Here is a 16,624-nt window from a genome sequence, read left to right as displayed (position 1 = left end):
ATTCCTTTTTAATAACCAAATAGGACCTTAGAGAAATGTTTTGCAGGTATTTTTATCCCTTAATCTTAAATTTTAAAGTGTTGTTTCCCATATTGGTACGCATTTTTCTTCACACTACGGTAATTTTTTAATATAAAAAAATCCATTTGCTTATTGTCATTATAAAAGTGTATAATAAGACTTTAGTGGTAGCCAAAAAGAAATAATATAATCAAATTAATGTTAGACGTATTATGATAATTCGTTAAACTAAACTCGTCACGCAACTGTGATACAAAAAGAGGAATCTAAAACTTGTGCGGTAGATCTTCAGGAAAAAGATGGAAAATAAGAAGTGACTCAATGAAGCCCACTCTCTTTTTAATCTATCTCTTTCAATCCTTTCATGTGATAATATAGAAAATCTTGGTCACAAACTAATTGGTAAGGTATAATCTCTCACAAGGATCTCAGGCTTGAAAACCGTTCGGGGAGGGGGGAAATGGAATGGCAGAAGCGGCTGTGGCCCTACGGATACTAGCACCACCGACCTACACATGTACAATTCTGAAAAACAACATACAAATAAATAATCAAGGGAAGCTTCCTTGATCTCCAGATCGCCACAAGTGAATGCAAAATTATATTATTATCAATCTAAATCCTCTTTTTGAAAGGCTCTATGCTTGATAAATGAGAAATAAGATAAGTTGAAGTTACACATGGAAGCAGCAACAATATATTTTAAATTATAAGTGCTTCTCAAGTTGATTTTTTATAACTAAAAAGTTTCAACACCTGAGAATCTCCTACTTCTAAGCCCCATCTTCAAGCACTCTTCAAATTATTTATAGAGTCCTCCTCTCATGAATTTAGCTCTACAAACAGGCTTGCCTGAGGATGCAATCCTGCTTCCTCCAATGACACAGTAAGCTTTTCTTGTCCATAAACAACCCGAGGAAAATTGGATACGAGACTGTAATCGTCGACTTCTAAACAACCCAACGAATCAACATAGTCATATAATGACTGGATTGTCGTGTTGCTGTGGAACCTCCTTTCCTTGCGTTCACCATTTGGAAAGCGAATCAAAACCTAATTTTGATTTCCAAAAATATCAGTCAGTAAAATTGAAATAATAATGAAATTTGTGACCCCTAAAGAAAAGGGCTTCATAAATCAATTCAAAGTCAAATGCATTAAGGATACAAAATAGCAGTAAAACGATATATACTGTGCTGATCTCTAAACTACTTAGTCATAAACATAGTAGAACTGGCAAACGGAAAAATTAAAATACTAGCTCAACTTTGATAAACATTACCCGTGTAACATTAAGTCCTTTCTCAGGCTCTTCACCAAGCGACAGGGCTTTTTCCTGACGTATTTGAGCTAACGCAGCCTGCTTCTCCGCAGCTTCCCGAGCTGCCCTTTCTTGAGCCTCCTCTTCCTCCTTGCGCAGCCTCTCAGCTTCTGCAGCTTCCCTTTCAAGGCGTTCTTGTTCTTCTCTCCTTTGCCTTTCCCTGGCCTGTAGATACATATTATGAACATTAAACTACCGCCACAACAATTGCCAATCTTCCCAAAGTAAAACATAAGATCCAACTCGACAAGCAGCATACTTGATCAGCTTCAAGTGCAGCTCTATAAGCAGCATCTTGCTCCTCCCTTAAGCGAATATTGTTTTGTCTTTCTTCTGCCTCAAGTCTTCCTGCGATAAGAACCGGGGCACTTTCTTCTAGCACCCTCTGTAGTATCGTAAGCATCTCCTCAGGAGATTTTGGGCCTTCAACCTGGATAATATAGAAAAGATTGAATGGCCATAAATTGTTTTGATAATAAAAAAAATATGCTTTATTAACTATAATAAAATTGACACATGATTTTTAAACTCCAAGAGCCCAGACATATTTGATGTGCCTATCGACACAAGGACAAATTAAACAACTTAGAGAACCAAAAAGCAGAAAAACTATCATGAAGTCCAAGCCCAGCTGACAAACAGCTAAACACATGCAACCTATGAGACCCTGATACTTAAAATTGGAGCCATAAAATATACAATATGCGTCCAAAATTTGATTAAGATATGACACCACATATTTTCATGTTGCAGGAGTGGTGATGTCAGGAGAGGGTCAGATGCTGAGACAAGCAAGAAAAATGCCATACCAATGCTTCACCAACTAATTAGAAACTCGACCTTTCTTTCTAACTCAAAAGTCACCATTGTCGGCTAGAAATTTCTCACTTATCATATATCAATAACAAAGAATTGTTATCTTTGTCAATATTTTCATTACGAAACTGGAATTTCTTGAAACCTTCACAATTTTCCATCACAATACAGCTTAACTTTCTCAGAGAACACTACCAACTCAATCCCACACAAATTTTCACACAGCTTTGATATCCCAACTGCTGCTTATGATTGAAGCCTATCCAAATGATTTTAGAGGGAACACATACATGACTAGCAAAGTAACCAAACAGAGTTAATAGCTGCTGGTGACAAAGTTCATAAAATTTCAGTGACAATGAGTCTTGGTGTTAAAAATTGTCCAGTTTTAATTTCTTGTTCATTTTTCATAAAAGGCACACTTCAGGACCAGTTAGATCTTGTTTAGCTTCCTATACATCATAGATATCATATCCATTTAGGTCTGGTTAAGATTATCTTGCTAGGCTTCATACTTACAAATTTACCACAGTAATCCTCAACTAAAATATTGACATAAGAAAAATATGAGGCCACTTTTAAAGATGAGTCGGTCAAACACTGATGTCCAGCACAAATATTACTCATTGCAAGACCTTTTCCCCCCTAAAAATAGCTGGCCTCATTTCTCTGAATGACAGGTTTACACCATAGAAAAGCATTCAACAACCAAACTTTCTAATGCATTTAATGGCCATCTACAATTAGCAAAAAAAAAAAAAACAAAAAATTCTTACTATACTGTAAATGAATAGATACTTGACCAAAATTTTTTCTCTCAAGGTGATTGATATGACATACTGCTATAGCAACACAATACTAAGAAAAATATAATAAGACGCTCTGCTCTATTAGCTTTGCCACATAAACAACTCAATATGATATGTTCACGGGTAAGTTACCAGTTAAAATAAGAAAGAGAGGATAAATCTTATTTTCACAGCCTAGGAACTTTAATCATATCAATATATTGAAAAGTCAGACATGTGCTTGCTAAAAAAGAATCATAGGCTCAACTTCATATGTATTGGCCAAGTAAACTCCAATTTGCCAGAGGAAGTCTTTGTATAGAAAGTGAATCAGACTTTGATTGTATTTCGCTTGGCAAAGGATAAAAATGAAAACCGAGAAACCCCATAATTTAGCATCTTTTAGCAAAACAATCTTTCTCCCCTCCTTTTACCAATTACCATACTAAAGATAAAGGAGGACAATATATGCTTTTCTCCTAACTGAAAGTACAGCACACTGCCGCCACCAAGAAGCTGGAGAAGAGAGCAAGGAGGAGGATTCCCCTCTTTTTTCTCTCGATCTCACTATTCTTATTTTCTGATACTCATATCATCTCAATAGCAGAATCATTACTAAGTAACGCATAAGAACACACGATAGGTCATGTTATTATGTTCGTGGCTTTGTCCTAAAGAGGGATAAACAAATTTAAATTTCATCCATGCTACTAGGACTCCAAAAAAACAAAAAACAAAAAAAGATAATACCTGTTGAAGCAGTGCAATCCTCTGATTTGTTGCCGCCATAACTACAGCACAGAATGGAAACCGAGAAGCCTTCAAGCTGTTACTCATCTTAAACCCTTCACTATTCCGAATACTACCTCCCCATGACACGAAATTTTCATTCACAAACGCCACGAATGCCTCCGAGCAGAGAGTCCTCTCACAGAATAAAGCCGTATCAGGATGTTCTGGAGAATGCAAGTAAACAAACAGAAGTTTAAAGGCATTCCTTGACCTTTGCAGGGCGTCCATAAAGCCCTCGCTCACAAAATTGGGATGAGTGATGCCGTAGTCCCTCTCAAACCCTGCCACAAAATCCATAGCCTCCGATGCCGCTGCCGAAACGGGAATCAAACGCGCCGAGGACTGATCGTTCCTACGGGAACCGGGACCCAACCCTATCATGCCAAGAGAATAGGAAAGCACACCACCGGCAGCCCAGAAGCCGAGACCGATCGCGCCAGAAATCAAACCTAGACTACCCGAAATTACAGAAACCGGTAATTTAATAAGCTTCCAGGCCAAGCCAGGAGGAGAAGGTTCTGATTGTGGCATGGAGTGAACAGAATCAGCCCGACCGACAGAGGATGAGGCATCAATGTCGCCGTCGGCGGCGGCGGCGACGGCGGCGGAAGTATCAGGGCGTGGGGTGGTGGAATTACCGGAGGTGAAGGAGGAGATCGCAAGCTCGAGGTCCCAGCCATGGGCAGCGAGAATCTCAGTGCATAAGTCGGGATCTTCTAGACCTGTGATCGCTTGGAAATACACCACTTTATCGGCTGCATCAACCATATCGTTTGGTATGAGAATGAATCCAAGATCACTTAAGGAATCAAGAACAGGTGCGAATTTGAGAGAGCAAATTCCAAGATGAATCAAGTCCAGTCCCGATTCCAATTTCTGGGGTTTGCCTTTCCCTACCACCGCAGGAATATAGTTTCTTTTATTTTAACGACTGGGTTTTACTCTGCTTGAGTATTGTTGGGACCTACATATTGGCACACCGCATAACCGTCGTCTCCTCTACTTACATTTGTTATTACTGCAATTCAAATTTTTCGTCTGAATATATATTTTATATTTTACACAAACACACATAGATATTGATTTTACTTTACTTCCGTTTGAATTGGGAAATCCTTTTGAATGTAAATTGTGTTATATGAAAATAATTCCTTAAGCTTTTTAAATCATGTAAAAATAAACATTTTATCGTATTATCCTTCACATGTCAAATGATAACAAATAAACTAATGGCATGAAAATTAACTGCAGAATATTAAAATTTGTAAAAATTCATTATCAAGTTTTAAAGTTTAGAACATACAAGTCAAAGTTCAATAGGACTACATACAATTCAGCCTCAATGTGTATATATATTATATAGTTATTGTGTAAAAAGGACTTGAGAAATGTATAAAAATAAAAAACAAAAGAAAAATAGAAAAAGGACCTGGAAAACCTTTGTTGGGCCCCAAAAAAAAAAAAGTATGCTCAGGTTTCTGGAAAGCAAACATTCCAATTAAACTTCAGCAATTGGATTTTTCTCTATTATTCAAATTACATTGATGATGTGTTTTTCTACTCTTAAGAGGCAGCCAAGCTAAGCAAGAGCAAGCTGCTTGAAGGGAACAATGTGGTTTGTACTAATTGTACAGGCAAAGAGCTAAGCAGAAGAAGCTGCCTAATGTCCATATATACAAAATCAATATCAGCTTGGCTGGTGGAGGCTCTAGAATTGGAACGAGCTTATAAATCTATCATTTATATCAAGTAAATGGCTCCTAAAAGCACCTATCACAGCAGGTAATTTGAAGCACTAGTTGAATTCAATGCTCAAGGTGATTGCTTCAGAAGATGTTCTTAATCACGTCATGGCCATAGCAGGAAGTGCCATCTCTGTTTTCTGATAACTATCTGTTCCAGATTGCGGTAGAAGTTGAACCAGATACCAAAATACATCTATCCTTGTTACATTTCTGCTAGCCTGTTCAACAATTTCAACCAACGTTTTAGATAAGCACATACATACATACATACATACAAACATGATACAACTCACATGCTTTATATTGCATGGAAATATCCAACTTAATTTACCTCAACAATGAAGCGTCCCCATAACTTGTTCTCCCTAATTTCCATCTTTCCTTTCAGAATATTCAGTCCAAATCCGCGGATTATTTCGGCTATCTCAAGGAACAAGCCTTGCTCCTCACAAAGCATCTGCATAACAGACAATGCATCTTAGGTTTATTTGAAGGAAGGCAAACAATGTGTAAAGAGTAGCATCTATTCTCATTTATTTGTTCTTACCTCTATGAGCATTTGGCCTGGTTGGCTCATGTCCTCCACTATAATGGGGCATGCCATTGTTTGGCCTGCAACTTCAAATGCCCATGTAACCCCACCACCATCCTTGGTATCTGATTCTTCCACACTTTTGTTCTTCACAACCATACTGTTTCCCTCCTCAATGAGCTGTAAATCCAAGTGTATCGAGTTATTAATGAAGAATTTGTTTCGCTGTTTCCACTCAAACAAAAATGGACTTAATTAATTACCTTAGGACTTTTAGGTTCTTGCAGTTTTCCTGCATATTTTGTGACGCTTTGTAAGAAAAGCATGTATTTGATGGTGCGATCCAACAAAGAGTCAATGCTACACTGTTACACCAGGATAACATGTGTTAGCATGTCAACTCACTCATTTGACTTAATATGACAATTCTGGAGTTGATATTATATATATGCATGCAAAAAATCACAAATGAAGAATGGGGAAATGTTGGAATGAGAAAATTTCATCAAAAAGCATGTTAATACATGGTGAGTGATACCACATTTACCTTTCCACCACTGGGGATGATCCCTCTCAACTCTTTAATACGGTCTTGGATCTGCTGACGATCTTTTGGTCGCGGTCGGGTACTCTCACCAGGCCTAGCCCTCTTCTTGGAGGCCTTTGTGGATTCCTCTGGCTTTTGAGGAACAACCTTCGCACCATTGAAGCAAGGACCATGGTCCAACCATGACCCTACCAGTGATTTAGGAAATGTCTCTTTCTTGCATACAAGATTGTTTGTCTTGTCCAAGTTGGAAACAGGATTAGTGTTCCCAGATGAATCTGTCCTTCGCCTTTTAGTTGTAGATATTTGATCCTCGAAACTGGATCCACCATTCAGAAGCTCTTCAATGCCAAGCTCTGCAAATAATCCCTTCTTGGTGGCATTAGGTGTAACAATATTCAACCCTGATCTGCATTCAGATGAAGCAGTAATGGTAGCAGATTTCATCACTGGTGCAATCATATTCCCCCAGCACTCACCAACAAAATCAAGTGCACTGCTGCTTTCAAAAGTATGCATAAGGGTAGATGTTGGGTGTCCATCTGAAATACTTTTGGCTGGATCACCATTAAAGGCAACACAAGTGGGATTATTGAATTCTAAGGACTTAGAAAGAGAATTTTCCAATGCAGTATTTGTTGCACAGGTGCTATGTTCTGGAGAAGATGCAAACCTCTGACAAATGTCATCCACGGAGCACAAGTCAGACAAGTCCTCTGTTGACATCTTCGACAGTCCATGCAGTGATTGAGCAAAAGCGTTGTATTCAAGTGGATTCCATAATTTGTCTTGAAATGATCCTCCTGATCCAAGCATGCTTCGGTTCACGCTGTACAAAGAGGTCAATGCTGAATCCTGGACAGAAATATCCCAAGCCATTGATGAAGCCAAAGAAGCTTCACTGCTCTGTGGGCCAAAACAGGGGTTTTTCACACAGGATTTAGGATTCAAAAGCACTTCAAAACTATCCTTCTCTGACAATACCATTTGAGCTTCTGCTCCTGTTGTCAATTGATCGCTAAGACAAGAAGATTCCCCATGCAAGCTGGTCATTCCATTTTCTTGATTCTTGTAAGTGGAAAGGAGAGAATTATCCATGCTTGAGGAAAAATAGCAATCTCTAATCTGCTCATTGATGTTATTGTGATCTTCATGGTTGAGATTCCAAGAGCACAAGTTTTCAGAGGTCAACAACCCATTCAGGTCATAATTTTCAAAATCCCAAGGTAAAACCATTTTTTCTGGCTCATCAACTGTATCCAAATAGTCATTCTCCATGAGCAGTCTTTGTGTTTGCTCAAAAATTTCCTCTCTTTCCAAGATCTGCAACACCCATTAAGATATAACTATTGTTAACCATATAAAAGCCATGTTGCTTCCCTTAAGAGATAGCTATCACTTCAATGTAATCGCTTGGTGTAAAATCTGTTAAAACTTCATGTGCTTTCACAGTACTAACCTTCTCTGTGGATCCAAATTGTACTACTCCTAATGGTTTAACAGATATCACTGCTATTGTCTGCAAATCAGAATAAACGAATCAATATACATGGTTTTGGTTCATGGCTTGGAAGAAGAAGAAAGTTAGACATGCGTTATCCACTTGTCCATCTCATCTTCCTTTTCAACTTTTATATAATATAGTTTCTTGTTATATAGTACCTTTATCCCATGGGAGAATTGTTGACGCAGTTCAGAATCAAGCTGCAGAAATAAAAGATGTTATCAAGTACTTGGAGAAAAACAAAAGAGCATTTGATAAGGAGTATCAATGAGACCAACATTAGGGATAGAAGAACATTTAGATACCTCACAATGATCTAGACCCCAAAAGACACCTGTTAAATTCCATTCTTGGGATTGAGCATCTGAGAAAATCCAACTGGGCTTGCCAGTAAAAGCAACATGACCAACAATTCTAGATAACAAAGAAAAACAGCGACCGTGTCAGCCTCTCTTTACATACAAGCCATGCATTTTAAACTTATCAACTCGTGAACTCTATATTCAGTGAAGCCACACTTAAGTTTCTCGGAAGTGTTTCAACTGAAATAGAAGGAAACAAATAATTTATTTCCCGTACCCTTCGCCCAGGAACTGAAGCTGTGGAAGAGTCTTAATAATCTCTTGTCCTAATAGCCCTTCGTAGTAAGCATCTTCCACAGACAGGAACCTGAAAGCATTTCAAAGTTCAAACACCAAATCAGTGGTAAGAATGAAATTTCTGGAGCATTTTCACGCTGAGTTCTGAAACTGACATCTTTTCATGTAAAATTGAAAAAGAATGGAAGGGTTGAAGAACAAGAGAGCTTACAAGGAATTAGGAGGATGAGAGCGCCAGAAAATGGCGTAAGACCAACCGTGAGCAGAACAAAGGCATTTGAGACTATTCCAAAGCGAGGAACCCATCTGAGTCTCACCCATTTCACTAATACTTCTTGTTATCCGTCGCACCTTGAATTCATACTCAAATCAAACGCAGATACTTATTTTGTTCACTCTTCAAAGCAATGAGCTAACACCCAAATCACCACTGATTACTCACTCTGTGCTTTTTGAAACCAGACGCAAGGAATGTGAAGTGAAGGTCTCGTAATAGTTAAGAGAAGAAAACCTGTTTGCAGGTTCTGCTACAAGAAAAAGGGGTGCGAATGGGGGTGAGGTAGGATCTTAAGATTTATATATATACACATATGAAAAGATATTCGGGTTTGGGTTTGGGTTTGGCTTGTTTCACTCACAAATGAGTCAAATGATCGAATATCAACCCTGTATGTATGTGTAACTACGTATTAGTTTAGTTGTCTTCAAAGAACGAAAAACAAAACTCGGGGGGGGGGGGGGGGGGGGAAGATAAGAGCATGAAAATGAATCTGATTCTCTAGCAACCTTCAAAAAGTCCAACAACAAATCTTGCGCATTTAATGTGTAAATATATTTGTCTTCATTACATCCTACTGATGGTCCCACCATAATCATTGGCTATCTTTCGTTATTTTAGTGCCCCATTATTCCGCTTGATCTCTAATCACCGAATAATTCATTCTCCATTACTCCAAATATCCTCTCATTCATTCCAAAATGAAAAGCAACGTTTTTTATTACCCCTTATTATTAGTTCTCTCGCTTCCTTGAAATTCAATTCATTTCAAATCGAAGCTAAACTTCAGACTTTATAATGAGGCTTGCAATAAGCTCTTAATGCTAGCATATCGTGATCATGAGCATCAAATTATGCAAAATACTTGTTTAATTTTATTTAATCATCATCAAACTTCAAATTATTCGGTGCCCTAATAACAGTATGAATAAAAAAAATAGATGGACAAGGACGTGGCCATCATAGTAAATTATAGCGAGCAATGAGCATTTACTGTAAAATTAAAAACCTTGCATGAAGAAATTGCATTTCTTAATACTCTCGAATATTATACGCGTCCTCATTCTTGCATGCCCGTATCTACAAAAACATTAATGACAATGATTTATCAGCATTAAAAATTCGAATGCGTTAGAAACCTGAAATTAAACGAAAATCCCAGCTATAGAAATTCATCCCAAAAAAATTGTATTCACCAAAAGTAACCGGAAAAAAGGGAACAAAAGAACAATAAAGAAAAAGAAAATGAAGAGCAGAGAAATGGGAGTTCACTTTATGAATGATTCAGCAAAAGACGTAAGAGGCATGGTATGGTATGATGAAGAGATGTGAACAGTAGTTGCTCATTATGTCTTTGAAATTCAATCGGTGATCATAATGCATATTGAGCTCAGCAATTTTGTTCACATAGTATTATTTCAGTGCAAAACGAAGGTGTGAGCCATATTATCCAACGCTGCATTTTTATAAGAATGTAGCTCCTAGAAAGTTCTTAGAATTGAGGTCTATCTCAACCAAATCAACCTTTCTACAACTTAATTTAATTTGATTTGATGTGATTAGATTTTTTTATTCGTTCATGTCTGTATCGAAAAATCTAAATGTTATTATTACTTTTCTATTCAAAAGTATATTTTTTGATAACATAAGAAGTATTTTTTATTAATAGTAAAAACTAATCTCCATCAAGATTTAAAGAGCGAAAGAGAGACTCTTTTTATTTAAATTTGCTCTATTTATAACAAATAAAAATCAAGCAAGTTAAAAAAAAAAATTAAGTTCATGGCACACACGTCAACTTAATTTGGGGATCAATCCATAGGATATTTTAATTTGGTGGAGGGAAAGGGCAAAGTGTGAGTACTTGCTAGTTAAAGAATCTTTTGAGTTGGTGGTAGCTACAACCTTGTTCTCAATTGCTGTGTTGTGGGATATTGCACATTCCAAAAGGGAAAGCATGACATCATCCTACATTGTGGAATCATGACGGCCATTACTAATGCTACTCCTTAATAGCCCAAGCAGCATGGATGACTTGTTTTGTGCTGACTGTATAGTGCATGTATGATTGGCATTTATATGTGTGGGAACATATTGATGCTATGTTAGTGTGTTAGTCGGCAATGTTGTTGGGTGGGTGGGTTTGTCAGAACCCCTCCCCCCACCAAAAAACCAAAAATTAAAGCGATTGCAAGCAAGCCCCAAAACCAAAAGCTGCCCCTTTATTCTCTCAAATATTTTCCCCTTCCCTTTTTTGCCCCCCAATCCTTTATAATTTTGTCTCCTCCTTCATTATTCGCCTTCAATGCCAAGTCAACGCCATTATCACTTTTTTCATATTAACCTTAGCTTTCTTTAAGACAAACTACTCTACGAAAAATCATACAAAATTTAGTTCTGTTGATCATGAATTTAAAACTCATTATCTCTATCAACTAAGATTACATAAAAGATTGGACGATACTAGATTTTAACTTAACTTAAAATCCGGTCTCTTTTATGAGAAGGACTTGGTTAGGTAAGTCGTAATCTAATCTTATCTAGTGATAACCTAAAGATTAATAGGATCGGACTTAATCTATAAGATTGAGAGACTGGTCCTATTAATCCAATACTTACCTAACTTTTTTTCCTTTTTCTTCTGTAAGAGATAATAATCCATTTCAACTTAATAAACTTAATTAAGATAATACAAACACATATAATAATAATAGATCCATAATAATTTTCAACAATAAAAAAAAATATTTTTGTTATAGTCCAAATGATTTAAAATTATAATTTTAACAAAAACAATATTCAGCAAACTTCAACAACATTACATTACAACAATAATTTAGAAATAAACTCAACAAATTTTCATACAATTATCTCCTTAACATCAATTACACTTGAAGCATTTGTCAACAAAAAATTAATTTTAATTATATTAAATAAATTAATAGGACCAAACTAGACCAAGTGATCTAGATGCCCAATCTCTTGTCCAATCTAATTCGAAAAAATAGTCTAATCTTTTCAATCTTTTTAGTCCTGAAAGATCGGTGTTTATACGAACCAAACAAGACTGGACCATCTCAGATCGGACTGGGTCATATAAGACTGGAGGATTTTTGCACCGCCCTACTATCAACATATAAAAGCACTCTCAACCAAAGAAATCCTCTAATCTCTTATAAGTGTTAATCAAGAAATGTTCCTTCAAGGTTTAAGGCTTTAACCGAGTCATGTGTCACACTCCCTTCCTTTAGTATCATAAGGTACTTTTTTTTTTTTGAAATATCATGTTTAAAAATGTAAAACATTTTTGATATTTTATAGCTTATTGGTTCAATTCCATGTATCCTGATGCATTTTGCTGGTTCATGGTGCTTGGTTGGTCTTAGTGATGTGAAAGAGATTACATAATGTAATCTTGATTCTCCTAAAAAGCTATATCTAAATTATATAGGTAAACCTTATGAATAGGAATTATAGGATTAAGAAACGACAACATTACCCTTAAAAAAATCCCAAGCAACCCACCCTCCCATCTCCACACCCACCTTCCTTCTACAGCAATATCATTGGTTTTCTAGCCTCTTCAACAATGTCATTAGCCTTCATTTTGTTCTTCAACAACGTCACAGAAAAATCATGGGTTGTGAGATTGATGAAACATTATGTGAAGATCCCCTATACAGTGGGTGTCATTGAGTCCATCATTGTTTATGCTAGTGCTCCTAGCTTCATCCACAATGAGTACCATTGAGCTTCGTCATTATGGGTGTCACAAATCTGGTGAGTTTTAACTTTATCATCATGCATATCTTTTCAAATCTAGTGAGTGATATTATTTAAAGGATCAACATGGAAGTGAAGGTGATTGTTGAATCTTGATGAAGTGAAAAAAATGTTCTTAATTAGGAGTGTAATTAATAAATTTTTTTTATTAAGCCAGCCTATTAAATAGTTGTAATATGAAAAACATTATAATTTTAAACGCATTAACTAATTTGTTAGAGAGTGTAAATTAATTAAAAGTGGTTTATGATTATGAGGTGAGATATGTATTTGATGACATGTTGAATTCTTATGAGCATGGCAAAAAAGTTTTTCTTAGTAGTTTAATAATGATGATTTGGTTTCGTTTTGGAATTTAAAAGAGGTGTGTGGCTTGGCTTAGATAGGTGACGTGGAATCCAAGAGAAGGACCTACAAATGATGGAATGAAGACAACTGTTAAGATTTGGTAAGGGCTTTTCAAATTGAAATGCGCTTATTCGATCGGCCAAATTAAAGCTGTATGACTTTTTTAAAAAAAATGTGGAAATTAAAACATGCTTTGCCTTAAGAGAGCAAAGCATTGGGTCCTATTAATGTGGAATAGGACAGAAACTATTATGGTCACTAATTATGTTATTCTCTCTTTTCCCATACGGTGCCACATGCACGCCATTGCCCTTTCATTCTCTCCAAGTGTCACAAGATCATTGGTTCATGTAAAATTCTATAATAATTCTTTTTATATTGTGAGAATAAATGTCACAACCCTCCAGTTATGTTTGTCTACTTTTATATAATTATAATTATTTAAGGATCAGAAGCTGATATCAATGGAGTTAATTTCACTCATATATATTTAATTCTATTAACTCCTTTGCTGACGTAAAAAAATATTTTGATATGGTAATAAATTGAGGTTTGACATTACCAAAAAAAAATTGAGGTTTGATATAAAATGTTTGGGAAAAAAAAATCTCTTATATTTAGCTTAAATAAAATGTGAAAAGCGAGGATGAGACAAAGGTGACCGCAACTAAAATAGAGAATATATTCGTTCAAAAGTCTGAGTTTTTCGAAGGCCAAGTAGAGCAGAGTTATCAGAAGTCTGAATCATAAGTGATTAGCCATTATTGAGAGTTCTTAGCTTGTGTCAATGGAATTAACTTCATCAATGGTTGCTCATAATTTTTTTGCATACTTTTAAAATTATAAGGATTAACATTGCAGAAATATTAAATTAAAGGGATTGAGAATCACCAAAAAAAAAAAAAAGATACTAAAACAAACTACAATGGAAGAATAGAGATCTTTTGTTGTATTTTGCCACAAAAATTTGTTATCAAACATTTTGAACAAATTATTTGATATTCATCAACCGTGAACATTTTGCACACAAAGAATATAATGCTCGCAACATATCAAAAAACGATGTATTCGAATTCTGTCGTTGTCTAAATTGCTTTTTACACTTCCTCTTCCTCATATCGCCGAGTTCCTTTCAAGTTTTGATCATATACATCTACTCCTTTTATTAAAAAAATAAAAAACATTTTTAATCAGATTACATCCTTCAATAAAATAATTTTTTATCTTTAAATTAATATTATTTTTATATTTATTCTTATTTAATAAGATGTTTCACTCTAAAATAAATATAAAGTGATCTTTTTTATAAGGGGTACTTCTAAAAAAAATGCAATATTAATAATTATACCTTAAAATATTAAAAAAATTTACATTTTTTAACATTTAATCCCTTAAAAAATGGTTTAAGTTAAATGTAACTCATAGAAACTACTCCTTTCATTTCTATTTATAGGAGAAAAAACTATATTATAAATTTAAAAAAATTGGCTAATTATATTAATTATTTTAATTAAGTCTTTATTAATTAGTTCGTATAACTATGAATGATGAAATTATGAGAATTAATTTATGAAGTTTATAATAAATACTTATTGAAAAATATAATTTTACTTATATAAAAAATAAATTAAAAGTTACAGTTTTTTTTATAAATAAAAATGGAGGGAGTACACAAATTTGTCTCTATGTACGTGCACTTATGGTATAGAATTTGAAATCAATTAACAGTTTTACTTATAATTTTGTATTTTATAGTGATGATGATCAGTCATCACAACTTTTCTCTCAACAAATACTGATAATTAATCAAATGTTACCAAGATTGTAAATAAACCAAAAAATATCAAGTTTAAAAGAGAAAATAATTATGTCAAGGAATACTACAGCAAACAAAATGAAAATCTATTAAATTGAAAAATAGGTTTTCCACTGCATGAGTTTCTGTAGTGCAGATGAAAATAGTGAGAGTTAAATGCAAATAAAAGGTGTGAATAAATTTATTTTAAGCTTTGTTTGGATGAGAAGGAAATAAAAGAAAGACAATATTAGGAGAGAAATATTGAAGGAGAAAAAAAAAAGAATAAATGCTTTCTTTCCCATTATTTTTCTCCCTTGACCTCCTAGAAATAGTCAATAATTGATTGTATAAAGTATATATTTTTGTCAAAATAAAAAGTGCCGGAGAGAAATGGAACCCTTTTTTTTTAATTATCATAGTCTATTAAAAAAGTTCATTAAATCATTGTTGTGTTTGTGTCAAGGAATTGAAAAAATACATTAATTATTAAACATGATTAATAGAATTATAATCAAATCAATTATAAATAAAACATTTGATCAAACTGATGAAGATATCCATTTAATAATTTATTGATTAAACCGAATAAATTAATCTGAATTTTCATATTATGATTTTCGTGTACCAGCAAAATCCTTTTGACGTAAAAAATTTGAGGGAAAAGTAAATTAAGATGAAAAGGGAAAAGCGAAGTAATGAGAGGAAAGAGATTGGAGAATAGGGGAGGGGCCCAGAAATAAAGAAGGTCGACCAAAAGAGAAACAGAAAAGAGAAGAGGCCGTCTGGGTGCCGGGTTTCGTATATTATTGGATGCACAAAGCTGCCACGTCTTATCATATCATTCAAAGCCACCCAATAAAAGGGCTCTCTTTTTTGTTGGCGTTTCGCGTGCCTCCCCCGCCTCCTCATTCCCTTATACCTCTTCTCCTGACTTTCAAGTAGCTTTTCACCGCATTATTAAACATTGAATTGACCCGCCCGATTGATTGAGCTAGTAGTTTTTTTCTTGGTTTAATTGAATATTTTATTCATAAATAATTTAATCACAATTTAATTATTATTTTAATGGTTAATCGTTGAATCGGTGGCTTTGTCATTTCAATGAGCTTGATTTAATATCTTGATTTTTATTATATACGAGTTCGAAATCGAATCTAAGGAAAAGTGATAGAATTTTTTATTTTATTTACACTAATAACAAGTATAATTTTTTTCTTTGTATGATCAATTTTACTAGGTTCACGGCTTCACGTGATGTTACACCGTATCAAACATAGCTAATAAGTCCTAGGGAAATATATGATTGAGGCAGCTACAACTACAAGACATATATTTGTAGTGATTTGATGCACGGCACAAGTTTGTGAATATTGTAAATGGGCAACTTGAGTAGAAATCTATTAAAAATTATATATATATATATATATATATATATATCTCGATGCTCTACCCTTTCAAAAATATTAATCACGTTATTATATATAATTTCATGCAACCATCCTATGAATTCAACTTTTATCATTTATATTTTGGGTTAAAGATTATTTTTTTTTAAAATTTTTTTTTAGGAGCGTTAGGCTACCTAGGCACTCTGTATTAAAGAGTGGGGTAATATTTTCTCTAAATAATTTTTCTTATGAGCAAAATCACCCATTATCTTTTTCATTATTTGTTCACGTGAAATAGTTTGGGGCCCACATATAGTAATAGTAAGATATTTTGATCCATTTTGACCATCCAATAAGGGCTAAAG

The 16,624-nt window shown here is 34.7% G+C and overlaps 2 protein-coding genes across 2 annotated transcripts; both read right to left on the bottom strand.

The window, feature by feature from the left end:
• Positions 1-609: 609 nt before the first annotated feature.
• LOC129321371 (plant UBX domain-containing protein 10) lies at positions 610-4,685 on the bottom strand. The gene is made up of 4 exons (XM_054967104.1): positions 3,697-4,685; positions 1,602-1,772; positions 1,304-1,507; positions 610-1,074 (listed from the first exon to the last, which is right to left on the bottom strand). The coding sequence occupies exons 1-4, from the start codon at positions 4,504-4,506 to the stop codon at positions 844-846; spliced, it is 1,416 nt and encodes a 471-aa protein (XP_054823079.1). The 5' UTR covers positions 4,507-4,685; the 3' UTR covers positions 610-843.
• A 528-nt stretch (positions 4,686-5,213) lies between these two features.
• Positions 5,214-9,292, bottom strand: LOC129323080 (transcription factor LHW). The gene is made up of 10 exons (XM_054969631.1): positions 8,877-9,292; positions 8,646-8,735; positions 8,372-8,480; positions 8,225-8,266; positions 8,022-8,081; positions 6,563-7,885; positions 6,279-6,380; positions 6,031-6,195; positions 5,815-5,940; positions 5,214-5,701 (listed from the first exon to the last, which is right to left on the bottom strand). The coding sequence occupies exons 1-10, from the start codon at positions 8,984-8,986 to the stop codon at positions 5,582-5,584; spliced, it is 2,247 nt and encodes a 748-aa protein (XP_054825606.1). The 5' UTR covers positions 8,987-9,292; the 3' UTR covers positions 5,214-5,581.
• Positions 9,293-16,624: the final 7,332 nt, after the last annotated feature.

This window comes from Prosopis cineraria, unplaced genomic scaffold (genome assembly GCF_029017545.1).
Source record: "Prosopis cineraria cultivar Desert tree isolate PC_DT_omini unplaced genomic scaffold, ASM2901754v1 PC10, whole genome shotgun sequence".
Lineage (NCBI taxonomy): Eukaryota > Viridiplantae > Streptophyta > Magnoliopsida > Fabales > Fabaceae > Prosopis > Prosopis cineraria.
This window is presented reverse-complemented; position numbering and strand designations above follow the sequence as displayed.

Excerpts from the sequence above, each read along its gene's own strand:
- LOC129323080 (XM_054969631.1), bottom strand. The coding sequence starts at position 8,986 with ATGGGTGAGACTCAGATGGGTTCCTCGCTTTGGAATAGTCTCAAATGC. Across the intron at positions 8,736-8,876 it reads TCTCATCCTCCTAATTCCTT|GTTCCTGTCTGTGGAAGATG; the intron begins GTAAGCTCTCTT and ends AAATGCTTTCAG. Across the intron at positions 6,196-6,278 it reads AAGAACCTAAAAGTCCTAAG|CTCATTGAGGAGGGAAACAG; the intron begins GTAATTAATTAA and ends TTGGATTTACAG.
- LOC129321371 (XM_054967104.1), bottom strand. The coding sequence starts at position 4,506 with ATGGTTGATGCAGCCGATAAAGTGGTGTATTTCCAAGCGATCACAGGT. Across the intron at positions 1,773-3,696 it reads GGATTGCACTGCTTCAACAG|GTTGAAGGCCCAAAATCTCC; the intron begins GTATTATCTTTT and ends TATATTATCCAG. Across the intron at positions 1,508-1,601 it reads CTGCACTTGAAGCTGATCAA|GCCAGGGAAAGGCAAAGGAG; the intron begins GTATGCTGCTTG and ends ATGTATCTACAG.